At 39.8% G+C, this 27,102-nt stretch overlaps 1 protein-coding gene and 1 long non-coding RNA gene across 5 annotated transcripts in view; one reads left to right on the plus strand and one right to left on the minus strand.

Annotated features, from left to right (window-relative positions):
- Positions 1 to 19,795, minus strand: part of mtm1 (myotubularin 1) — a 30,026-nt gene extending 10,231 nt beyond the window's left edge. The window contains exons 1-7 of one of the 3 annotated variants that reach the window (XM_051375213.1): positions 19,712 to 19,795; positions 13,837 to 13,919; positions 12,496 to 12,568; positions 10,968 to 11,062; positions 4,517 to 4,627; positions 3,468 to 3,569; positions 1,789 to 1,872 (exon numbers count right to left, since the gene is read on the minus strand). In XM_051375213.1, the coding sequence (XP_051231173.1) occupies positions 1,789 to 1,872; positions 3,468 to 3,569; positions 4,517 to 4,627; positions 10,968 to 11,062; positions 12,496 to 12,568; positions 13,837 to 13,893 (522 nt within the window). In that variant the 5' untranslated portion in view covers positions 13,894 to 13,919; positions 19,712 to 19,795. Of the gene's footprint in view, positions 1 to 1,788; positions 1,873 to 3,467; positions 3,570 to 4,516; positions 4,628 to 10,967; positions 11,063 to 12,495; positions 12,569 to 13,836; positions 13,920 to 15,289; positions 15,544 to 19,711 lie in introns of those variants that run through there. The other 2 variants (XM_051375216.1, XM_051375214.1) reach the window with 2 other exon arrangements.
- The window catches only part of LOC127349486 (uncharacterized), a 228,663-nt gene that overhangs the window by 35,638 nt on the left and 165,923 nt on the right, over positions 1 to 27,102 (plus strand). The window contains exon 1 of one of the 2 annotated variants that reach the window (XR_007880300.1): positions 25,824 to 26,088. The exons of the other annotated variant lie outside the window; for it this stretch is intronic. This is a non-coding gene — a long non-coding RNA (uncharacterized LOC127349486). Of the gene's footprint in view, positions 1 to 25,823; positions 26,089 to 27,102 lie in introns of those variants that run through there. 2 annotated transcript variants of the gene reach the window in all.

The following is a 27,102-nucleotide window of genomic DNA, read 5'->3' on the forward strand; positions in this document are numbered from 1 at the left end:
GAAACACTGTCATGCTCTTTTTGTAGGATTATTCAAATTCTACTTTGAATTCAGACTTAGTTCTACTAAAGGCTATAAAGGTTTGGCTCGTCATAACATTTCTGACCCGTTAACACTCCACTGGGAACTTGTCTACGCTACAAAAGTATACTGAACAAAATTATAAACGCAACACTTTTGTTTTTGCCCCCATTCATCATGAGCTGAACTCAAAGATCTAAGACTTTCTCTATGTACACAAAAGGCCTATTTCTTTCAAATAGTGTTCACAAATCTGTCAAAATCTGTGTTAGTGAGCACTTCTCCTTTGCCGAGATAATCCATCCACCTCACAGGTGTGGCATATCAAGATGCTGATCAGACAGCATGGGTATTGCACAGGTGTGTGCCTTAGGCTGGCCACAATAAAAGGACACGCGAAAATGTGCAGTTTCACTGTATTGTGGGGGTCGGGGGGGTCCGGAAATCAGTCAGTATCTGTTGTGACCACCATTTGCCACACGCAGTGCAACACATTTCCTTCCCATAGAGTTGATCAGGTTGTTTATTGTGGCCTGGTGAATGTTGGTCCACTCCTCTAGCTGTGCGAAGTTGCTGGATATTGGCAGGACCTGGAACACGCTGTCATATACGCCGATCCAGAGCATCCCAAACATGCTCAATGGGTGTCATGTCCGGTGAGTATGCTGGCCATGCAAGAACTGGGATGTTTTCAGCTTCCAGGAATTGATCCAGATCCTTGCAACATGGGGCCGTGCATTATCCTGCTGCAACATGAGATGATGGTCGTGGATGAATGGCACAACAATGGGCCTCAGGATCTCGTCACGGTTTCTCTGTGCATTCAAAATGCCATCAATAAAATGCACCTGTGTTCGTTGTCCATAACACACACCTGCCCATACCATAACCCCACCGCCACCATGGGCCACTCGATCCACAGCGTTGACATCAGCAAACCGCCCCCCCACACAAAGCCATACACGCTGTCTGCCATCTGCCCTGTGCAGTGAAAACAGGGATTCATCCGTGAAGAGAACACCTCTTCAAAGTGCGAGACGCCATCGAATGTGAGCATTTTCCCACTCAAGTCTGGTACGACGGCGAACTGCAGTCAGGTCGAGACCCCGATGAGGACGACAAGCATGCAGATGAGCTTCCCTGGGACGGTTCTTTACAGTTTGTGCAGAAATTCTTTGGTTATGCAAACCGATTGTTGCAGCAGCTGTCCAGGTGGTTGGTCTCAGACAGTCTTGGAGGTGAAGATGGAGGTCCTGGGCTGGTGTGGTTACACGTGGTCTGCGGTTGTGAGGCCGGTTGGATGTACTGCCAAATTCTCTGAAACGCCTTTGGAGATGGCTTATGGTAGAGAAATGAACATTCAATTCCCGGACAACAGCTCTGGTGGACATTCCTGCAGTCAGCATGCCAATTGCACGCTCCCTCAAAACTTGCGACATCTGTGGCATTGTGCTGTGTGATGAAACTGCACATTTTCGAGTGGCCTTTTATTGTGGCCATCCTAAGGCACACCTGTGGATGGATTATCTCGGCAAAGGAGAAGTGCTCACTAACACAGATTTTGACAGATTTGTGAACAATATTTGAGAGAAATGGGCCTTTTGTGTACATAGAGAAAGTCTTAGATCTTTGAGTTCAGCTCATGATGAATGGGGGCAAAAACAAAAGTGCTGCGTTTATAATTTTGTTCAGTGTATATAGAGTAGCAGCACTGAGAGTATTGAAAGTATTGGTAAGAAATAGCAGTACTGTAGTATTCCACCTTACCTGCCGTCTGAACTCCTCCATGGGTTTGTAGACGTTCCAGCCATTCTCCTCATACTTCTCCTGAGTCAGATAGGCAAACAGAGGCTGGATGGAGGGGAGAGAAGCAGACTTTTAACAGACAACAATGGTGCACACACACACACACACACACACACACACACACACACACACACGCACACGCACACGCACACGCACACACACACACACACACACACACACACACACACACACACACACACACACACACACACACACACACACACACACAACACACACCAGGCCAGTGTGATCAACTAGCTCGCTGGTTAGATGTTAGAGGTTCTTTCTTAAGGAAGAACAGTTCAGTACACTGACACACACAGTTGTTCACCTTTCATACTGATTATTTAGCCAAGAGTTTCAGAACAACGGATGTCTGAAATAACTATGTGCAACACGTGCGCTTTAACCGTTCTTTAAAGATAAACCTGCATTATAATACTGCTTGCTTGGTTGTGGTCCAATATCGCCCTGAGGAAGAATGAATGGTAGGGTTTTGTGTTTCTAAATAGCCCTGGTAAGGCTTGCTGCGGCACACATTTTAGCATGCACAGATACTAGCCGAGCAGATGTAGCTGTGGTGTGGGCGGGTAGCTGTGTGTCACAGCATATGAGGGGGCTGCTTCTCTGCATTTCAGCATTTGCATGAATACTGGTCACTGAAACGAATGGAGGATGACTCTAAGCAGAAAAATGTCTTTTCTCAGCCAGTTGGGGGTGGATTTAAATTGTTTGCTGCTATAAACGCAACTCAGAATTTTTCAGTCGAATCGGATTTGGCTGATCAATTAGAACATTCGACTATTTGTTCCTTTTTTTCAGTTCAGCGTCAAACTAAACTCTTATGAGCAATTCGCAAGTGTGAGTCCTACTCATAGTACAGTTATAAAATCCCACACCACTGAGCATTTCTCCTGCCGGGCTGCTGAAGAGATTCGACTCAGGTTCTTCCACAAAAGGATTGTGTGTCTTTTGCAACCGTTAAACCAAAAAATTATACAAAAAGAAACCATGTACCGTAATTTCCGGACTATTGAGCACACCTGAATATAAACCGCACCAACTAAATTTGAAAAGAAAAAAAAAGATATTTACACAGAAACATGGTACACAGAAAGATTTTTAAAATTTTTAATTAAATAAATGCTGCCGTCTCCGACGTCTCAACATCGGTTCATTGATGCCAAGCTTATGTGCAGCAGCTCTTCTTCAACAGCCAGATCGATTGCCTTTAACTTAAAAGCTGCATCATGTGCATTTCTTCTTGTGTTTTCCATGATGAGGGTGTGTACATGATGCACAAAATGACTGATAGATTAGCCGCATCATTTTTTAAGCCGCAGGGTTCAAAGCGTGTGGAAAAAGTAGCAGCTTATAGTCCGGAAATTACGGTATTTGTCAAAGCACCCACAAATGTACCTCTAACTGCCAACCACACAGCGTTTCGGTGCTCCGTTGCTTTTAGCACAGAATGAGATGAGGTAATATACATACATTTGGTGCAAGATTTGCTGTTTTCTATGCAAACCCCAGCATTGATAGCCACCCAGTTAGAGAGTTCCGAAAAAAAATAAGGCACATTTATACAGGTTGTCACCTGTATTAACCCATCACTCAGTAGAGGTTAGAAGCTGACTTACCAGACCATGTGAGAGGGGGAAGGCGTGTTTGAAAAGGAGATCGAAGATATCTCTTCTACTGTGACCCTCCTGCTTCAAGGCAAACCTCAAGTTCCTCATGTCCTGGGGAGGAGAGAAAAATCAACAACTTTACAACACCAACACCAACACCAACACACACACACACACACACACACACACACACACACACACACACACACACACACACACACACACACACACACACACACGGCAAAGTCCATCGAACAGAAACTAACATTCATACACATTCACACACCGATGCATGGCATCGGGAGCAATTTGGGGTTCAGTATCTTGCTCAAGGATACTTCGACATGTGGCACCAGGAGCCGGGGATCGCACCCACAACCTTCGGATTAAGGAACGACTCGCTCTGCCTCTGAGCCACGGCCGCCCATATATAAGATAATACTGACTGGCATGATTTTTGGATGACTGTATAATCTGATGAAAAATCACTGTTATAGGAGTGCAACGCTAAATCTGTGGAACACTCCTTAAGCTCGCTGTGGGACTCGCATTAAAAAAAGGTCTAAACATATTTTGTTGTTCTCCTTTAAAACACAATGCATTGTACTGCATTATGGTATATAACTCATAAACTGTAATCTTAATGAGTTTATATACATTTAATCTGCAGTGCAGAATAGACAGCATTTTGAATACACACACACACAATGGGTTTGGTGAGTTAACATACCGACTAAATGTAAACAGAACTTTTGTTTCTTAGCAAGAAAACGCCAATGACCTTTTTGTGAGGTAGCACAAGCAGAAATATTCAGTTGGCAGACAATCACACACACACAATCACACACAATCTCACACAATCTCTCACACACAATCTCACACAATCTCTCACACACACACAATCTCACACACACACAATCTCACACACACACACACACACACACACACACACACACACACACACACACACACACACACACACACACACACACACACACACACACACACACACACACACACACACACACACACACACACACACACACACACACACACACCTTGCAGGTGATATCCAAGCCGTAGGAGTTTTCTCCTCTGCTCGATGCCCCACCCATCTTCTCCACCCGACTGATGGTGCCCAGAGGAACATCTAGCATCACAGCCACGTCCTACAGCAAACACAGTTGTAGTATGACACACACACAAGCACTTAGGCCAACTGCTACATCAATTAATAAAGGGCTCTCTGTATCAGTAAAATTTTCACAAGAGATGTTTTTTGTGTATAAGGAGGAGAGGAGACAATAAAAAAAGATTGGAACAATTTCAGAACAACCTGGAGACCTAGACAATAGATACCCTTGTACCCCCGAGGACAGACTGAGTGGGTGGGAGTAACTGTCAATTCATCTTTTATTTTAAATGCTGAACAGAAATGTATCATGAATCATAAACAATCAATAAGGAGTACCACAAGATTCATATATGGGTCCCTTTGGATGTTATAATGCTAATTTCATTAATATGCAGTAGGCTTGTGCCAATTGTTTTTTTCCCAGCCCTTATTAAATGACTAAATTGTTAGAGAAAATATAACTTTGTTCCCTGCTGTGCATTTACAGGAGATGCTTCTTGTGGAATAGCATGTCTGTGCGTTGTGGTGGTGATCACAATTAATCATCATAAGAGACCCTGATGCTTAATTTAATTTTTTGTCATAACTTCAGCATACATGATCCAATCTCAGCAAAACTTCACAAATTTGATAACAGTCCCGAACACGTCTATGTGATAATATTCAGATATAGTGATAGCGCCACCTACTGGCAACAGGAAATATTATGTTTTATACTTTTATGTTCTACTCGTAGCAGGTTGATCAGATCCAGCTGAAATTTGGTCAGAAAATGCAAAACATGATATGTTGATGATATGTGATGAATGTGGTGAGTTGTCGTCCGCGATGTGCCGTCAAACAGGAACGCACATGAATTTGCTATAACTTGAGTGTACATCGTCCAATCAGCACCGAACGTCACTTGTCTGATAAGACTCCTGCCCTGAACACATCTATGTGATAATATTCAGTAAAAGTAATAGTACCACCTAGTGGTGAAAGGAAATTTCATTCTTATACTTTTATGTATTTCTCCCAGCAGATTGACCAGATCCAGAAATTCTGAAATTCTGCCAGAAGTCTCTTGAGATGATGACGATGACATCTTATGAATCTTCAGAATTTTCGTTGAACCATGTTGCCATAGCGACGCGGCAAAAGCAGCTTTCGTGTTAACATTTGAAAAATATTTGGGGGGCTAAACTTCTATTTTAACAAACGCCTCCTAGTGAATTGATCAGAACAACTTCAAGGATGTTATGTTATTAAAATCTGTACATTCGGTTAAACGGTGTGTCCGTGTCATGCCTTCAAAAATCAGCCTTCACATGACAATGGAAACCCTAACCCAACTGCTAAACCTAACTGCAGTACAGATTCTCCATTTGGGCCCAAACTTCACAAGATTAAGAGCCCTGGCCTTAACACGTCTGAGTGCCAATTTTCATGTCGCGGTCTGCACATTTTACACTTGCACGTGATGCGGCCGCAGCACACCCCGAGTTGCGTGGAGTGCGAGGGCACGATCATCACTGCAGTTTTAAATTATTATTATTATTATTATTATTATTATTATTATTATTATTACTACAGTTACATTATTACTATTATCATTGCTCAGTCCCCTATCAATGTGGCTGTTGTCGTCGCCGTCATCTTCTTCATGTTAATCATTATCATCATCAGTCACTATTATTAGTGTTGTTGTTGCTACTGCTGTTGCTGTGCACCTTTGTCTCTGTCCTTACATCTGTCGCTGTCCTTCTGTCTTTACATCTGTCTCGCTCTCAAATTCAAATTCAAAATGGGCTTTATTGGCATGAAAGTGTTTTTAAAAAAAAACAATATTGCCAAAGCAAGGCATCAAAATACAATATAATAAGTCAAAATATTCAGACAATAAACAATATGAAAGATATATACATTATGAACATCATATTAGTTATATACTGTGTGTGTGTGTGTGTGCGTGCCTCGATCACTCACTGTCCCTCAGGTTGTTTTAGTTGTTTCTTCCCAATGGTCCAGATAGCTTTCTTTACATTGTGCTATAATTTGTTTTACTCTGATTACTGTTTGTAGAGCAGTGTTGTTGTGAGGCTGGTCAGAGTGTGTCTGAGAGGGGGCAGTTAGCCTCAGTACCAACTGATATAGGGCACTCTTTTCTGGGCTTAGCTCTTGGGTTTGGAGGGCTTTGGAGTGGAGGGTGTCTCTGGGGCTGGATTTCAGGTGGTTAAAAAAGTTGAGCGTTCTCTTCTGAATGTTAATTATCAGTGGGTATCTGCCTAATTCTGCTCTACATGCATTTGTTGATGTGTTTCTGTGTACGTGTAAAATGTATCTGCAGAATTCTGCATGTAGAGATTTTGATGGATGTTTGTCCCAACGGGTAAAGCTCTGATGACTGAGTGGACCCCATACTTCACTACTGTACAGCGCAATGGGCTGGATGACACTATCAAATATTTTAAGCCTGATTTTTATTGGAATACGGAAATTATAAAATTTTCTCTTAATTGCATATAGAGCTCTTCAAGCTTTTTCTTTTAGTGCATTCACTGCCATGTTGAAACTCCCTGATGCTGTTATGGTTATACCAAGGTAGGTATAACTCATGCTGTGTTCAATGACATGATTATTGATGGTAAATTGGTGTTTGTTCTCATGACACCTGGGGCGTTTTTGAAAGATCATGACATTGGTTTTCTTCATGTTTACTGCCAGGGCCCAGTTCTGACAGTACTTTTCTACTACGTCCAGCTGTAGCTGTAGTCCTTGTTCAGTAGGAGACAGTAGAACAAGGTCATCAGCATAAAACAGAGACTTCACCTCTCTATCTAGGAGGGAGAGGCCCGGAGCAGCACATTTATCCAACTCAACAGCCAGTTCATTTATATACACATTAAATAAAGTCGGACTTAGATTGCAACCCTGCCGAACGCCTCTTCTCTGGGGGAAGAAATCAGTTAGTTTGTCTCCAATTTTAACAGCACACATGTTTTCCAAATACATTGATTTAACCAGATCATACATTTTGCCACCTATACCACATTTTAAAAGTCTGTAATAGAGCCCTTCATGCCAAATAGAGTCGAAAGCTTTCTTGAAATCAATAAAGCAGGTGAATATTTTTCCATTCTTAGTTTGCTGTACATGTTTGTTGATTTATATACCCGATATGGTCGGTGGTGCGGTGTTTTGGGAGGAAGCCAATCTGACTTTTACTTAAGATTGACTGTTCCTCAAGGAAATCTAGCATTAGTGTTGCACGGTGCACCGATACTTCAAAAGTATTGCGATTCTCGGAAATTAAAAATGTCACGATTCCTAAATTTATTAGTATCGATACTTTTAAGAATGACCGCGTTCCAGATTTGTAAGAGACATATTTCATGTTGGTGTGTGCGAAGCATGCTTCCAGTGTTCTTTCTTTCACGTACGCAGCAAAGAAGCTGCAGCTGTCATGTGACAAACACTATAATGAGATGGCTGCATGTGCGAGCACAAGTGATACTGTGGCCGCCGGTCCACGACTGGTAGAAAAAGATGACGCGAGGAGTGTAATATGGAAGTACTACCTTGCTGACAGTGAGGGCAAAGCTACCGATAAGTCGAGACCTGTTTGTCGTCAGTGCTACAAACAAATGCAAACAAAGGGAGCCAACACCTCCAACCTGGAGAAACACTTGGCCGACAAGCACGCCGAGTAGTAGGAGGAGTCTAAAGACCGACAGGTTAGTATGTGAAAGAGAACACGACCACGTTCATGCCCTTAAATAAGTCAAATGAGAAGGTTATGGTTTATTTTGTGAGAAGTCACTATTTTGCACCACCGTAGTTTGACGAGGCTATCTAGAGAAATAGTAGGCTAACTATGGGCATTATCCTCATGGCTAACCAATAGCCTGCCTACGGCTAATTCAACATCTCTGAAAACGCAACTTTCACAGATAACGTTAATAATTTGCATCTGCAAAAATAAAGCATACAAACATCAGCTAAAATGATCTATAGGCTATATGATTATAATCAGAGTATGTGCATGTTTGTCAGTGATTTACGTATATTGGGTTATTACAGCATTTAAAGAGCACAGATCTACGCAAAGGAGGTGTATTTGTGAAACGCCTTGTAAGAAATGATGGACTCAAATATAAAGTTAACCATCAAAGAAATCAGACGTTGACGTACAGGAAACATTAGCCTATATTAATCCATATATCACAGCTTAAATAACATTAGGTTAACTCATTATCCTCCTATTATTAATTATGGTAATGTTATGGTTAAGTAAATGTTAGCAGTTATCACTATAACCACTGCATATAGAGATGCTAAGTTAGTCACAAGTTATTGTTACTATCACACAAACTATTTAGGTCCTCTGTTATGACAAATTTATCACCATCATATTTTAAATATTTCCATTTTCTTCTGCTACAGAAGTCTGGAGCCACGGGCTCAATGGCTGAGTTTTCTCCTCTGAAAGGAAAGGTTGCACAACTGACAGAATAAGTTACAATATCTGAGATATTGCTGCTAAAATTTATTTGCTTTTTTTCAAAGTTTAGAATCAAGATAAAGTTATGTTTTCTCTTATGTTTCTTATGATAACTGAGATAATGCTGCTAAATTTATTATTTTTTTACCTTGAATGTTGAATGTTCATTGCTCTAATTTATTTTTTATATTTTGATATTTCATATTTTGTTCAAATGTTTAATATATCTGCTGTTCATATGTTCATTCATTGGTGTGCTATATGATTAAAATCTTGTCCCGGTTTTAAAATAAAGCACAGCAATGATATTTGAGAGTGTCCCTTTTCAGGAAGGAAGTATCGAAAAAGTATCGAAATCGCAATTCTTGACTTGGTATCGGTATCGAAACAATAATTTTGGTATCGTGACAACACTATCTAGCATTCATGTATTAAGAATACTACAGAATAGTTTACCTAGACAGCTGCTGACACAGATGCTATGGTAGTTATTAGGGTCTGATTTGTCCCCACTCTTATAAATGGGGGAAATGAGCCCTTTGCACAAGATGTTGGGAAAACATCCTGCCTGTAGTATAACATTAAACAAATGTAACATTGCACCCTGCATTTCTGGGGTGCTGCTTTTGAGCATTTCGTTTCTAATGCTGTCTGGACCACAAGCTTTCCTTGGCTTCAGACATTTTGTCTATTTATTCCCAAGTAATTTCGAAATCAAGGAGGTTTTGGTTGTCTTTAATTGTTTCTTCTAATTTTTTTTAATTTTTGTTTTGTTTTTCTTATATAATACACTGATCTGAATTGATTTGATTGATTGGTATGTCTTTGTACAGATTTTCAAAATGTGATCTCCAGATGTCACCGTTTTGGATGGGTAATGTCTGCTGTTGCTTTGTGTTGAACTTGTTCCACATATCGCAGAATTGATTTTGGTTAATGGCATTCTCAATATCTTCAAGTTTCAATTGGGTATAATTTTGTTTTTTGATCCTAATTGTGTATTTATATGTATTTAAAATTTCACTGTATCGAATGCGCAGGGCTGGGTTGTACGGTTGGCGATGTTTCTCATTTGCTATTTTTCTCAGCTCTTTTCTGATTGTTTTGCATTTTTGATCAAACCATTTGTCAGTATTTTGCCTTTTAACAGGTCTCCGTCTTTGCTTTATGAGGTCAGCCCTAATAGCCGCCTTATGAAATATCATTTTGATATCCTCAATGGCCTTGTTTACCCCATCTCTGGTAGGGACATATTTATTTTGATTATATATTGATATGTAATTCATCAGATCAGGGGAGTTCAAAACCTTGATGAATTTGTCTCCACTGTCTGGGGCCCATGAGAAGGATTTAAATTTTTACAGCTTACTGGGTTCCCTTTTTGTGTCACTAATTTGACCTGATAATTTAAAGATCCCATTAATTTGGTTGTGGTCTGACAGGGGGGATTGCTGTCTGACAGTGAATGCACTGATAGTTGAGGGGTCCATGTCAGTGATTGCATAATCTACAACACTAGACCCAAGAGCTGAGGAGTATGTGAACCTCCCTAAAGAGTCCCCTCTGCACCTACCATTAACTATGTACAGGCCTGACAGAGATGCACTCTCCCTGCCACTTTGATTTAATATTGAGTCAAGGTTATTCTATAATCCCAAGTGGATTCATAAAGGTTTATTAGCAAGATAACAATATCTTTAGGTAGTGTGAATGGTAACTGTGTCTCCGGAGGTAAAGCGGGTCAGAAGGCTGGCTTTGGTTTGATGCCCGGCTCCTTCCCAGCATCCTAAAGAGTCCTTGAGCAAGATAGTGAACCCCAAATTGGGCGTCTCGTCCCCTGTGACCCTTTCCACCTCCTATACTATCCCCACATGAGTTTAATGGGACTTACAGAGTCTGAGCTCTTGAAGTAGAGTCTGTAGTTGGTGATCAACACTTTGCCTTTCACAGCTCCACTGAATGGACAGATGTAGATGATGTCTTTATCTGAAAACAGACAAATACAGACATTGTTTATTGACTTGACTTCTGCGACATCTTCTCTCATGTCTGATCTTACACCAGCCTCATTGGCTCAGAATAGCTTCCCCTTTTCACATTAGTACTCTGGGACAGACGTCATCGTGATGTTGGTAAGCAGTGAGTTCTGTAATGGAAGAAATCACCACACATTCAGAGAAGAGGAAGCAGAAAAGGAGAAGAGGGCCATGCAGCAAAGGTAGGCTAAAAATACCATCTACTCAGAGCGTTCAATAAGAGACTAACAAGGACAGAACCACTCAACAGTAACTGTCATCTAAATCAAATGTCAGCTGATTACAGGTGGAATCACTGTTGGGGTATCTCTCAGAATCAGAGAATATTGACAAATGGTCGACATTATTGGCTCCAATATTCACCAGATTTATCCAACTATCAGTCTTGTAATCGGGATTCTTGAAATTGTAGTTTTCACACTACGTGACTGATCAGCAACAGGGGTCACACACTACAAGAGTTAGCTAGTGTTTCTGTAGTGGTGACAAAACATTAAAAATTCTACATATTAGCAGTTTGAATTCCACTTAAATATCCCTGCACCAAACCCCCTTTTTAACAATTCCAACGTGTCGGTAACAACACAGAACTCTAGAAACACAAGCTACAGGGTGTTAATTGTCGTCAGTCTTCTTTTTAATTTGGCATCAATATAATCCATTAAGTGTATTCTGTACAAACATATTGTCTCCTCAGCTGGCTCAGCCTCCATTGTAGCTGCACTCTTTCAGTAGAAGAAGACCGTGGGAATGAGAGCAAACAATTTCAAAAGTTAAGGTTTCTCACAAAAAGATCTGCTGGTTAGTACACACCCAACTGACTCATTAACACTGTTAATTCACTGTCTATTAGGTGCGTGTCTGTATTTGATTTTTTTTAGGGTGGTACCATAGTTACTACCCGGTTTGCTGCTTCCTGTCTGGTGCCGGTTTAGAGGTTACCCAACCAACATAATATAGCCTGCTAGATATTTTTCAAGTGTCTGCGAGACATCTGCGAGCCCTCAGATTGTGTCTTTGAACAGTTCGACATAGTCCTCCTGGGAGCGAGTGCCGATTTCTGTCTGATCTGTGGGCATTTGTTGACGAAAAAATATCTACTACTAAGAATCAGGGCTAAAATCAAGCAGCCTAAACTCTGCATTAGCCGACCGCAAGCTGGGAGCACCAGGTGAGTGTTGGTGTTTACACTGCTAGCACAGGGGCTTTGGATCATGGGTGTTTGCTTTCAGACTGATTCAGATCCTGATACACAGGAGCATTGTTGACCAAGCTACGCAAGCAGTTCACCTGACAGATGAACTAATGATCACATTACTACAGAGCACATCTCTTTAAAACAGAGAGAAACACATATTTAACATGTGAGCTACATGGACTCACCTGTAATTCTTTCCTCCCCAGGCAGCAGAGACACATCAGCTAACAACTCCATCTTCAGAGACTCTCTGGAGGTCTACAAACCGCAAAGGCATAAAAACAAAATAATGGAATAAATGTCAGTCATTTATGTAAAGGAGTGGTGATAATGTGTAAAACAGTTTTATGCATTATTTCGTGCTTGTTATTTTCAGTGGAACTACTACAAGGAAAGAAACAAAGGGAGGTTTGTTTGCACCAGCTGAAGTGAGGTCAGAGTCAGTGGCCAGTGAGAAAAGACCCCACACAGAACTCTTCCTTTTTAAGAGCTGGAACTGTGACCAGGAGGATTTAAGAAGCTTAACGGCTATGTTTGACAGCTCTGCTCTTCATCCTTATTTGGAATTTTAGTTTATTAATTCCATTTTCTCACTTCAAAGCCATGCTATTAGTATTTTATGGGTGAGCCTATACTTCTTCTGTAAGCCTTTGGGCAAAGGACACATGTTTTTAGTTTTCCTGTGTTTTCATCACTGGTTTTTATTGTATGTGAGGAATGTGGGTTATGTTTTTCAATTCTACTATAAATAACTTGACCAGAAAAGCCCCTTGCAAACACCTGTGAGCTCAAATCACTTAGGATGATCAACAGTACATTATAGAACATTTATGTCTAAACCAAATCAGTTTTTTTTATGCTCACATTGAATCCAATCTATTCAATTCTGATTCGGGCCTCATATGTGGAAAAAATTATTATAAAGGGGAAAAAAAAAAAAAAAAAAAAAATTAAATTTTTTTTTTCATTAATGATTTGGGGCCACAATTCATGATATTTGGTTGATCATGTGATTCTTTTTTTTTTTGACAAAATGAGGTGGACAATAAAATTATGACTGAAACAGATTCCTTTATTTCAAAAATCTACAAAAATATTTTCTCTTAAAATTAAACTGCAGTAGGTAACTTAAATAAAAAAAATAAAACAAAAGTCATATTCACTTTCAACTTTCACTATATCCTGACAGTAGAACATGAGACTGATAATCTGTGAAAAAAATCAGGTTCCTCTGGCTCCTCCTAATGGTATTTGAATCCAATTGAATGGTATAAGAATCCACCGGGCCTGAACAAAAACAACCAATCAGAGCTCAGAAAGATAGTTGATGTTGAGTCTCGAAGCATCTGTATTTGACCCCTTCGGAATATGGAGGAGCCAGAGGAACTGATTTGACCCCTCACTGGCTTCTCACCCTGTAATCCCTGCAGTGGTGGGTGAGTGCTTTTACCAGCATGCAAGTTCAATATCCTCCTCAAACAACACTTGAATATTTCAACATTAAAGACATACGTAAGCACACTCACACTGGAGATGTGTGTGTCCAAGGCGTTGGAGTTGTAGACTGACACTGGTGAGGCCATCGGTCAGGGAGGGGGGCTTCCACAGGCTGAGAGAGAGAGAGAGAGAAACAGAAACTGTTTGCCAAATCTGCCAGCAGAAAGGTCCTGCTCTACAGCTATATTTTTCTGTCAGTCTAATGACAGAAATACACATTCATCAGCAGAAAATATGACAGATACTAGAACACTTTCATAACCAGCCCTCTCTTTACCAACAGTTGAGCTTTTGGAATGCACACTGTATGAATATTGCGTGCAATGTCCAGTTATGGGTTGTCATGGAGAAACAAAAAACATATTTTTGCTCAGAAATCCATAAATCATGTTCTCACTTTATTTACTGAAATTAACCATTTGTATACATAAATACTTAACAATTTTAACATTTGAACATGTTTAAAGAATGTCAGTGTGGAAGTAGTCTTTATCTCAGTCCAAAACCAAAACAAGTACATTTAGCTGTAGCTAATTTAAATTAGAGTTATAAACATTACCAAGTTGACTCAGGTTGAAACCCTTTGAGCACCAATGAGCCCACTGGTGCCATTAGTTTGTATCATCAATAATTAACTAACTAGTTTTCTTCTAATATTGCCTTCCCTTTTTTATTATTACAGATAAAAAAAGAAAATCACAACTATTCAATCAAACAACTCCTAAAAACACAGCAACATGCATTACTGTGAAATCAGGCATTTCAGGCAGCCTGCAAAAAACCTTGAGGAACTGTCTAAATGACTTCAAAAACTACCGCCAATATGCTAATATTTGCCATTCTGATACACTGACAGCAGATTTTTAAAAGATTTTGGTGGCTTTTTATTGCCTTTATTCGATCATGACAACTGAAGAGGGATAGGAAAGGGCAGCAGCAGAGAGACGGGATGACATGCAGCAAAGGGACTCTAACCCATGGCCGCTGTAGAAAGGACGTTGCTTTTGTACACGGGGCACCAGCTCTACCAGATGAGGTACCAGGACTTTTAATATTATTACAGACAAAAACAAGCAGGGTTGGGTTATATGATTGGGTTGTGTCAGTTACAGCCACAAAGCCTGGGAAAGCACAAACAGCACCAGTAGGGCTGTAACGGTTCTGAAACCGAGACCGAAATGGCGACACAAAAGTCCACGGTCTCGTGTCGCAGATCCGAGAGACAGAACCGCGACACACTCGCTCCCTGGACCGTTGAGCTCTCACTAAGACAGTGTAACTGCGGTGGTGGGGCGGCCCGTGGGGTGGTAGCGGTGTACGCCTATATCGTATTTGTATTGACAGTAGGTTATTCTAGGTCATTTTCCACCTTATTTTACTGTTTATTTACTACTTTAATCTGCTCCCTTTCTCTTCACCCCACACTCACACACAGCACACACACATGACTTTCTCCATCAACAGTAAGTTTCATAAACTCACCCGTGATTCAGTTTTCAAGTACGCCACATGTGGGTCCAAACCATAAGTGAGTGACATCTGCAGTGGTGTGTTCACTGACGGTCCGTAATGTAAGAGTTCTGCCGTATCCGCTTAATGTAATATCAGATAACACTGATGAACTGCTCACCCTGCCGTGATCGAGACAGCTCAAACACAGATGCATCAATACTCATATTAAGCATATGAAACTGCAAGCGATTCCTTCCTCATTATGAGAAAGCTTGTGGCCACGCTGCAGGGTTAGAGTTAAAACCCTTTGTGAACTAATTATAGTCTGATTAATCTGAGGTTTCCTAGAAAATGAGAATTACTACTGTAGTACAGTTTCCCATATCTTAGAACTGGGTATCAAACCTGAAGACTGTAGCCTAGGTTTTTGCTAAAAATTGAAATGTGTCTAGTAGAGACAGACAGGAACCACGCCAGGCCAAGAAAAAAAATTGAATGGCAACAACAATGCAATATCCAACTGCCGACTCTCAGACATTTTAACTAACTGGTGACTTTATTGGACTGTAGGTTGCCGGTTAACAGGGTCACATACCCTGGAGGCAGGTGGAAGGTGAATGTGAGCTGAGCAGAGGAAAAGATGAGCAGTGAAGTTGTCAATCTGGCAGTAAATCTACAGTTTAGATCAGTGAGTAAAGCTGCAGCTTCAACCAAAGTACATGGTAAATGGACCTGTACTTGTATAGCACCTTTCTAGTCTTCCGACCACTCAAAGCGCTTTCACACACATTCACTCAGTGATGGCAAAGTCCATCAAACAGAAACTAATGCATTCATACACATTCACACACCGATGCACACCATTGGGAGCAATTTGGGGTTCAGTATCTTGCTCAAGGGTACTTCGAACCAACAACCTTCCGATTAGTGGACGACCAGCTCTGCCTCTGAGCCACAGCTGCCCCAAGTGAAGAAAAGTAAATGGAAAGTAAATTGTCTAACAGAAGCATCAGGGACAAGAAAACACTGAATTTGTCAAAAAAAAAGAAGCCTATTAATAATGTATGATTGTTAAAAATGATTTTAAAAAATACATAATACAGACAGAGAATTGTATAAAAAGTTCCCTTAGAAAGTAGATTCATCCAAATCTCTCGTTTTACACAAACTTCTTGCAGTTGCTGAGTTCACTATTTGGGTTCATCGTACAATAAATATAATATGAAATATCTATAAAATATGTTACCGAGTCAGGGGTCGTCAGTTTAATAAATAATAAAAAAGAAGCCCCTTAAGGAAAAGATTTGGGAACCACTGGGCTATGAAGCAGATACCAAAAGTGAGCTGAGTCGAGCCGTACCATGCCTCTTTTGCTTCCAGAGTTGTTCTGATACCAACACTGCCATACAACAACAATAGCAATCATTTTATGTAATTTACATTACATTATTGAACTAAAGTTATATTTTAGTATTCGTCTGGAGCTCAACCCAGAGTAGTGGCGGTGTTACAGTGAACAGATGAGTGTATCTGGTTTCTGAGTGAACAGCAGCTGTGCAGTGGAGAGCACAGGTAGCCGCTATAATGACCAATGAGCAAGAACCACGGGCGGTGAGGGGCTCTGGAATGAAAACTGGAAACTCAGGAAAGTGATCAGTGGCTCAGGAAACAGCATCTTTTCAAATAAACTCACAAAAGTAACCACGGTAACTACATATCAAAGATAGTGACAGATGTAGCCTCTAAAATACATGATGGAAATCACACAAAAATGTCAGTTATGAAAATGACTAGGGCTGTGTATTGGCAAGAATCTGGAGATACGATATGCATCATGATACAGGGATTCCATATATTGTAATGTAGCTATAGGTGATGTATCGTGATGTTTCTTTTAGTCTAATTTTAGGAAAACCATCATAATATAAAGAAAATACCACAATGAATACAGTATCGTTTTTATGCAGCCAGAACAATGGGATCTGCATTTGTATTTATCAGTTCCTGTACATCCAACATCAAAAATAGACAGTATTTTTCAATATTTTCTTACACCCCTAACAATATTTTACCTTTATCAAACAAACAAACAAACAAACAAAGTGCAGCTTCTGGGATTTGGATATTGCAATTTTAATAATACGTGTGCATCCCTAATCAGAAACCAAAGTTAAAAATGTTCTGTACTGCAATTTCTTGTTGCTCATCAGCCACACATACATATACAGTATATCCATACTGCTATATATGTGGCAAACTAAAATCAGTCAGTAATATTGGCCATTGATGTGGCTCCAGTGTATAGAAGCTGGTGCAGTAAGCCAAGCACAGCAACACAGTCTGCACAGGCTCATACTGTCAGGGCGTTTGGTATAGGGATGTCACAAGAACCAATACCGTAGATACAGTTCTTCCAGACCTGACAGGGGCAGCATATACACCTAAAGTATTCTAGTCTGCCATTAATGCCACAGGAAGAAGAGCCACCGGCACATTGAAGATGTCTGTACAGCTGCAGTAACAGCTCCGCCTCCACTCATTAAAACTGTAAAACTGTTCACATATGAACCGTCAGACATGTTCTCACATGTTAGAAATACTCTGTCTGGCAGAGTGTGCAGGAGGAGGAGGAGGACTCATCCATAATGATGACTGTTTTTGTGTTGCTATTGATACAAACCAAGCCTCAAACTGACCACAAACCACCAAACTATAATAAAGTATAGAAACGGAGGGCAGTCCAGTCTGCTGCCCGGCAGGAGAGATGCTTCATGGTGCGCTGGGATTTTATATCTGGACTGTGAGCAGGACGCACACACTGTGTGGAAATCTGATGTTAAAGAAAGCGATTAAAATGTAAGGTAAAACAGAGACTCGTGTGGGCTGATACTGATTATGATCTGATATGGCTGCACAAATAATCAAAATATTATCAAAATATGGCCAAGTTCCATCCAAATGGCAGCTGCAATTGTTTGAGAAAGGTAAAAGGTGCCACAAACAGCATTATATTGAAGTACTGACCTGCAAGTCTTGTTATCTAGATGTAAGAAATTGTGATGCAAAAATTACGCATTGCAATCGCAATATCACTCAATATAATTGCGATTGGTTTTTACTATATTGTGCAGGCCTAATTGATTGGCAGTCCATATGAAAACAAAACCATCAACTAAAGAATGGAAAGCAAACAGGCAGCAGAAAACATAATGTTGAGTAGTCATTTCCTTTTATTTATTACTTGTAGGCTACATGCCACTGTTGTTGTTTGTAATGCTCAAATTTTCTGAAGTGTGTACACAGGGCATCTTTCCAAAAAAAGATGTTAAGTTAAACAATATGTGTGCCTTTCTGTGATTACAAAAAAATCGTAAAGTAAAGTGATTCCAGTATGTTTTTAATGATTAGTACGATAATATTGTGAATTACAATCATTTTGGCCAAGATAATTGTGACATGACATTTTCCTATCATATCATCCCATGTTTAGTGATATTTTGTTTTTGGGATATTGTATGGGTTATCAAAACCACTATTTCTTTTTGTATTTAAACCCCCGACTACTTATGGAATAATTCAAAATATTGAGAAAGTCTCATTATTTTGAGAAACTAAGTCAAAATATTGACACCCTAAGTAAAAAGAAATTGACGTTTCTCATTATAAAGGCTTACAGAATCTTTTTTTCCACAGTGGCATAAATGGGCTTCCATAACTACGAGAAAGCAATGTTGTTAACATAAACTGAGGGCTGTAATGTTGGATGTTACAGTGACTGTGATACAAATGCAGATCCCACTATGGTTGCATAAAAAAGGTTAACTTTTTGTTAAACTAGGATTTTATGCATACATGTTGTGTTCTTTATACTAGGACAGTTTTCCTAAAAAAGCCCAATATATCACCTTGCTTACAGCACTGCAATATTTCACAATATATTGAATGATAACCGCTGTATCGTGATGTGTATCGTACCGCCAGATTCTTACCAACACACAGTCCTATTTGAAGTGGAGGAAGCTCAGAGGTACAGTGTAATTCAGGGCGCTGCGGTGACAGCTAGCGTTAGAACAGTTTGCGGTGTGGATACCCAGCTCCAAGGTATGAATAACCTTACACAGTCCAAGCCTGGCTCTCAGTCTCGTTCATTATTGAGAACTGGGAAACGTTCACGACAAAATATGAGCATAAAGAGCAGTAATAAGCAAAATGGCCAAGAACAAAGCTCCTCCAAAACCCCGTAAACTGAACTTTTCCAACTTGCCCATTCCAATAAGCACAGCTGTGGAGTTGTACCAGGAAATAGCGGAGGCCTAGACGGTACGACAGCTTTTCCACCCGAAATTAAAGCAATTTCTTATCCACAGAGAGCAGAAAGCTCCGGCAAACCCCTCCGAAGAACACCCGATACAGGCTCAGGTGGCCTCGTTGCGGCCAAATGTCTTAACTTACCCGCAAAGTGCGTTTCTCCCGTGGCTGAATGTCGATCTGTTTCCCTCAAGCCACAGCAGGAACTTACTCTCCGTCACGTGCCGGGTTGTCATGGCGCAGATTGGCTGGTTGTCAAATCGGAGCTTGCAAAGCATGCAGGGAAATGTAGTTTTCTAATGGGTTGCCATATTCCTTTTTTATGTGTTGTACAGTTCTTGTTTGAAGTGACCTTTTCTTGTCTGTTTCTTCACATGAATAGGGCCACGTTTTGCAGGAGAGAGCATTGTTTAGAGGACATTATATAAATAAAGCCAGGTTTGTATTATAATGATCTCTTCTTTGTTTTGTGGAATAAAATGTAGTCCAACCAGAGCAGGGGCGGATCTACAGGAGTATTCATCCTACCTGCCACCCCAGTTTGGTGTCAAATTCTGTCAACTTTAACACATTCATTTAGATTAATTTAAAGAAATAATGTGTTAAAAAACTTACAATTTTATTTATTTATAAAAATTAACACATATCATTTTGGTGATCTTTTATGGCTACATGTTAGACTCAGTAACAGGCATAAGTTCAATGAAAAAAAGACATATATTTGGGGAAATAAATTAAGATTTGTATGTATGGGTTTCTAATGCCACCTTTAGATATTTCTATTCAATGCTTTACTAATGTGCTATAATAATGTAATGGTTTTTTTTATTCAGATATCTTAATTTGGGGACTTTTTCAAGCAAATATTGATATACACAGAGGCTATCATCAGTGGTGGAAGTATTCTAAAGTACTTCAGTAAAAGTAGTAGGGATACACAATAACTTTTTTTTAAACCGATACCGATAACCGATAACTTTCAGCTCCTAAAGGCCGATACCGATAACCGATAACACACACACACACACACACACACACACACACACACACACACACACACACATATATATATGATCATGACCTAAGATCATGACAATAATACAATGAACAAACCCAAAAAGACTTTTGTTTTCAGATGTTTAAATTTAAATGTTGATATTTATTTTTTCCAATGAAAAACTATTGGCAAGCCTCTCAAAAAAAAAACAAAGGCCCCTTGAACTGATGCAAACACATGCATTCCAGAAGTTCAAAAAAATAGATATATATAGAAAATTGATGCACTGGCACAAGTTAGATTTAAACATTTCTATGTAAACACAATCGAAAAAAGTGCATTCCTCAATAACAATAAATAAAATGTGCATAATGCACTGACACAAGTTACACTTCTCTGTGTAAACAAACTGAAAAAGCGCAAAAAATTAAGTTTAAATTATTTTGGCTTATGGTTCCATTCAAATGAATACCTTTTCACTAAAGTAAATGAGGTTCAGTTGTTTTATCGAGAGAGAGAGAGAGAGAGAGAGAGAGAGAGAGAGAGAGAGTGGGGACAAATCAGACCCTAATAACTACCGTGGCATCTGTGTCAGCAGCTGTCTAGGTAAACTATTCTGTAGTATTCTTAATACATGAATGCTAGACTTCCTTGAGAAACAGTCAATCTTAAGTAAAAGTCAGATTGGCTTCCTCCCAAAACAACGCACCCTTCACACTTTAATCAACAAACATGTACAACAAACTAAGAATGGAAAAATATTCACCTGCTTTATTGATTTCAAGAAAGCTTTCGACTCTATTTGGCATGAAGGGCTCTATTACAGACTTTTAAAATGTGCTATAGGTGGCAAAATGTATGATCTGGTTAAATCAATGTATTTGGAAAACATGTGTGCTGTTAAAATTGGAGACAAACTAACTGATTTCTTCCACCAGAGAAGAAGCGTTTGGCAGAGTTGCAATCTAAGTCCGACTTTATTTAATGTGTATATAAATGAACTGGCTGTTGAGTTGGATAAATGTGCTGCTCCGGGCCTCTCCCTCCTAGATAGAGAGGTGAAGTCTCTGTTTTATGCTGATGACCTTGTTCTACTGTCTCCTACTGAACAAGGACTACAGCTACAGCTGGACGTAGTAGAAAAGTACCGTCAGAAATGGGCCCTGGCAGTAAACATGAAGAAAACCAATGTCATGATCTTTCAAAAACGCCCCAGGTGTCATGAGAACAAACACCAATTTACCATCAATAATCATGTCATTGAACACAGCATGAGTTATACCTAACATGTTATAACCATAACAGCATCAGGGAGTTTCAACATGGCAGTGAATGCACTAAAAGAAAAAGCTTGAAGAGCTCTATATGCAATTAAGAGAAAATTTTATAATTTCCATATTCCAATAAAAATCAGGCTTAAAATATTTGATAGTGTCATCCAGCCCATTGCGCTGTACGGTAGTGAAGTATGGGGTCCACTCAGTCATCAGAGCTTTACCCGTTGGGACAAACATCCATCAAAATCTCTACATGCAGAATTCTGCAGATACATTTTACACGTACACAGAAACACATCAACAAATGCATGTAGAGCAGAATTAGGCAGATACCCACTGATAATTAACATTCAGAAGAGAACGCTCAACTTTTTTAACCACCTGAAATCCAGCCCCAGAGACACCCTCCACTCCAAAGCCCTCCAAACCCAAGAGCTGAGCCCAGAAAAGAGTCCCCTATGTCAGTTGGTACTGAGGCTAACTGCCCCCTCTCAGACACACTCTGACCAGCCTCACAACAACACTGCTCTACAAACAGTAATCAGAGTAAAACAAATTATAGCACAATGTAAAGAAAGCTATCTGGACCATTGGGAAGAAACAACTAAAAGCCAGAGTAGACTGGAATGTTATCTTGCCCTTAAAAGAGATTATGAATGATCAGAATATCTCTCTACTGTCAGAGATAGAAAGCAGAGACAGATCCTAACCAAGTACAGGCTCAGTGACCACAAACTGCCAATCCAAACAGGAAGACACAAAAAATCATGGCAACCAAAAGAAAACAGAAAATGTGGTCACTGTTCGACAGGTGAGGTTGAGACAGAGATGCACTTTCTCCTACAATGTACAAAATTATTAATAATGTTTTATAGAGTTCGGTCTAGACCTGCTCTATTTGAAAAGTGTCCTGAGATAACTTCTGTTATGAATTGGCACTATACAAATAAAATTGAATTGAATTGAATTGAAAATTAAATAATACGAGAAAAATGTATTTGAACAAGTTCAGCTCTTTGATACCAGATTTCAAAGAGCTGAACGACCTCTCCAGATTAAAAATACTCCTCGGAGAAGGAGAGCGGGCACACCTTGCTGGACAGTATGTATTAACATGCCACAACCTGAGGGACAGTGAGTGATCGAAACACACACACACACACACACACACACACACACACACACACACACACACACACACACACACACACACTGTATATAACTAATATAATGTTCATATAATAATAATGTATATATCTTTGATTTATTGTATTGTATTTGAATACTTTGCTTTGGCAATATTGTTTTTTTTTTTTTAAACTTTCATGCCAATAAAGCCCATTTTGAATGTGAATTTGGATTTGAATTTGAGAGAGAGAGAGAGAGAGAGAGAGAGAGAGAGAGAGAGAGAGAGAATTCCGCTAGCATTGTCAACCATAGTCACCATAGCCATGTGCGCACCAGAGCCAATCACTGCAGAGCCCGCCCCCACGCGCTGACCAATACCCCTGCAGCGGGTTTTGCCGGCTGTTCGGTCCCGTGCTGTGCATCTACACTGACTGCTGTGGATTACTGACACTGAACGAATCCGGACCGAGTCTGTTCCGGTCTGAGGAGATCCGGATACGCGAGGACAACAAACTGGAATCACATCATTTTAATTACTTTATATACTGTTATATATACGGTAGTTTAAAGGTCCAGTGTGTAATATTTAGGAGGATCTATTGTCAGACATGGAATGTAATATTCATAGGTATGTTTTCATCAGTGTATAATCACCTGAAAATAAGAATCATTGTGTTTTTGTTACCTTAGAATGAGCTGTTTTTATCTACTGACACTGTGGGTCACCTTTCATGGACCGCATTGAACTGCCATGTTTCTACAGTAGCCCAGAACGGACAAACCAAATGATGACTGTAGATAGGGACTTTTAGTAATTATAACTAATCACTAAATATATACAATTTTATTGTCACCTCCTAATGATTTGAAATCCAACAATCCAATCACATCCTTGGATTCATTCTTGCGGAGGAAACTCGTTTGGAAGATGCAAACACTTACATTCAGCAGCTGGAAATATGGAGAGCAAAGACACAATTACAAATTTTGTGGGAAAGGTTATATAACTAGAAGTGGAACTAATTACTGTTGGCAGGGAGTAATAAGTAATACAATTACTCTTGATAAAAGAGTAATGAATAATAAATTAATGTTTTTGAGTAACCAGCCCTGAGTATGTATATGAAGTGTGTAAAACGAGCACATACAGTAAAATATGTATAAATATGAATATGCACTTCTCCTTGTAAACTATGCAAAAATTATTTTGTGTCATTAAATTTACATTTCCTTACTCCAAAAGCAGGAATTCAAGTGTCAGTTTGACTGTGAGGGGTCATCTCAAACTTTTAGTTTTTGGGGAAATGTTGTCAAGCACGAGCAGAGGCGATGTGCAACTGCAGTTCTCACTTGTAACAGTAGGGGGCAACCAAACACAGATGAATAGTTGCACTACCTTTTTACAGTTTTTGAAGTGACTCTAAGTTGCCAAGTGCAGTTATAAGAGCAAATTCTATGTCATAGCACTTGTGCATACCATATCATACCAATACTCTTTACTATATAGTAATACTTCACTGGCCCTGTCTCTTGTCACTCTCTTCAATTGAAAGAGTTTGATCTTTCAACAACAACATATGGCTTCTGTTTCAAAATGAAACAATTCATTATTAATCAGAGCACTCACATAAGAACATACCACTGACAGAGCGCTAAATATTTTTTGAATTTATGAACGAAATCAGCAGGAGAAGGCGGTAACAGCTTACTGTCCCTTCACATCCCCCGTCATTTCCCTCCTGTCTGTAGATTGCTACAATGGGACAATTAGAAAAATGACTACTACTGTCAGGATATAATGAAAGTTTCAGCAAATATAGCAAAAAGTTATTTTTATAAAAGTTTCCTACTGCAGTTTTAAAACAGATATATGACCCAAGTCATTAGGTCCATGTCTCAAGCAAAAGCTTAAAAGCAAAAAGACAAGGTATTAGTACCTTTTTAATAATGATATTAATGGACACTGTAAAAATACAGCTTCATACATAATAATGCAAGAAGTCAAATGTTGACACATTGTAAGAAGTTGGAATGTGGGTTATTCTGTGGTTTACTGGCTAAGATATATAATGGCGACAGGGAATGTTCAGAGGGAAAGATATGATGTCATTGAGACTGGAACAGTATGGGGCACATTGCTGTTTATAACTGACCCAGGAGGTTAGAGTCAACCTTTGATGGGAACTGGGAGAGCACTAATGAACTAAATTACTTTTTAAATCAATGTGACTGTGGTCCTATCAGCGATGTGGACCTGTGCAGAGGCATTGATTACACAGATGGGGGCATATCTCAATGTCAGTACATTACCTCACACAAGGTTCCACTGCTTAAAGCTACAGTAGGTAACTTTTATAAAAATAACTCAACCCAGTACCAATGGGGTATTTTGATCCAGTGTTGGTGTTATTTTTACAATACTGTTGGGCAATAAAATAACCCTTCTGTTGGCTGGTTTTCTACCCATTGGTACTAAAAACTAAATTTAAAGCTGCAGTAGGTGATTTTTATAGAAATAACTTTTTGTTATATTTGCTGAAACTTTCACTATATCCTGACAGTAGTACATGAGACAGAATTTACGTTCCTCTGGCTCCCTCTAGTGCTCCTAAGAATCCACTGGGGCTGAACTAATTTAACTAATCAGAGCTGAGAAAGCAATAAAGATGCTTTGGGTTGCAGGCTTGAAGACAGTAGATTGTTGTATCTCATCCCCTATATTCCAGTCTATCTCTGTAGGAATCCTTTCCATAATGTTGTCGGAATAACAATCTGAGCCTGTCAGTGACAGAACAAACACAGTGGACATACTTTGATGGGCTAATTTGTTCCCAAGCATTAACATTAGCTAAAGCTCTTCATGGTCAGGCCCCTTCATATCTTAAAGAGCTCATAGTACCCTATTACCCCACTAGAACACTACGTTCTCTGAATGCTGGGCTACTTGTGGTTCCTATAGTCTCTAAAAGTAGAACAGGAGCCAGAGCCTTCAGTTACCAAGCTCCTCTCCTGTGGAACCAGCTTCCAGTTGTGGTTTGGGAGGCAGACACCCTCTCCACATTCAAGAGTAGGCTTAAGACATTCCTCTTTGATAAAGCTTATAGTTAGGGCTGGATCAGGTGAGTCCTGAACCATCCCTTAGTTATGCTGCTATAGGCCTAGACTACCGGGGGATTTCCCATGGTGCACTGAGCTCCTCTCTTCCTCTCTCTTTCTGCACTCATTCATGTCCCATTAATGCATGTTACTAACTTCACTTCTTCCCCGGAGTTCTTGTGCTTTCTCGTCTTGCAGGTTGTCATGGATCCTGGTGATATTATTGTTATTATTATTATTACTAGTATTATTACTACAGTTACTATTATTACTATAATCACTGCTCATTGTCCCCCATCGTTGTTGTTGTTGCATTCATCTTTTTCATGTTCATGATCATCAGTCACTACTATTAGTTGTTGCTACTGTTGTTGTTGTGCACCTCTGTCTGTCTGTCTGTCTGTCTGTCTGTCTGTCTGTCTGTCTGTCTGCCTGTCTGTCTCTCTTTGTCTCTGTCTCTCTCTCTCACCCCAACTGGTCAAGGCAGACGACCACCCACCTAGAGCCGAAGGGTCTGTCCTAGGTTTCTGTCTCTTAACAGGCAGTTTTTCCTTGCCGCCGTCGCCAAGTGCTTGCTCATGGTGGTACTGTTGGGTATAATGTTATAAGGAGTTCGGTCTAGACCTGCTCTGTTTGAAAAGTGTCCTGAGATAACTTCTATTATGAATTGGCGCTATACAAATAAAATTTAATTGAACTGAATTGAATGTATGATGTGTGCTTTCCAAATTTGCTGGTATTTAGTGGAATCCATTCTTCCCTCGACCAGTGCAATGTTTACTGTGCCACTGGCTGCAACACAATCCCAAAGTTTTAAAAATATAACCCCAGAAGTTTAATCGTTTTAGACATGACCAAAACATATAGTACAGAGTGGCCAAGGACTGTCGATCACATGTAGCACCAAGACCACTCTTAACCTTAGCTATTCTAGCTTTGGACCAATTCAATTCAATTCAATTCAATTTTATTTGTATAGCGCCAATTCATAACAGAAGTTATCTCAGGACACTTTTCAAATAGAGTAGGTCTAGACC

This window comes from Dicentrarchus labrax, unplaced genomic scaffold, assembly GCF_905237075.1.
Source record: "Dicentrarchus labrax unplaced genomic scaffold, dlabrax2021, whole genome shotgun sequence".
NCBI lineage: Eukaryota > Metazoa > Chordata > Actinopteri > Moronidae > Dicentrarchus > Dicentrarchus labrax.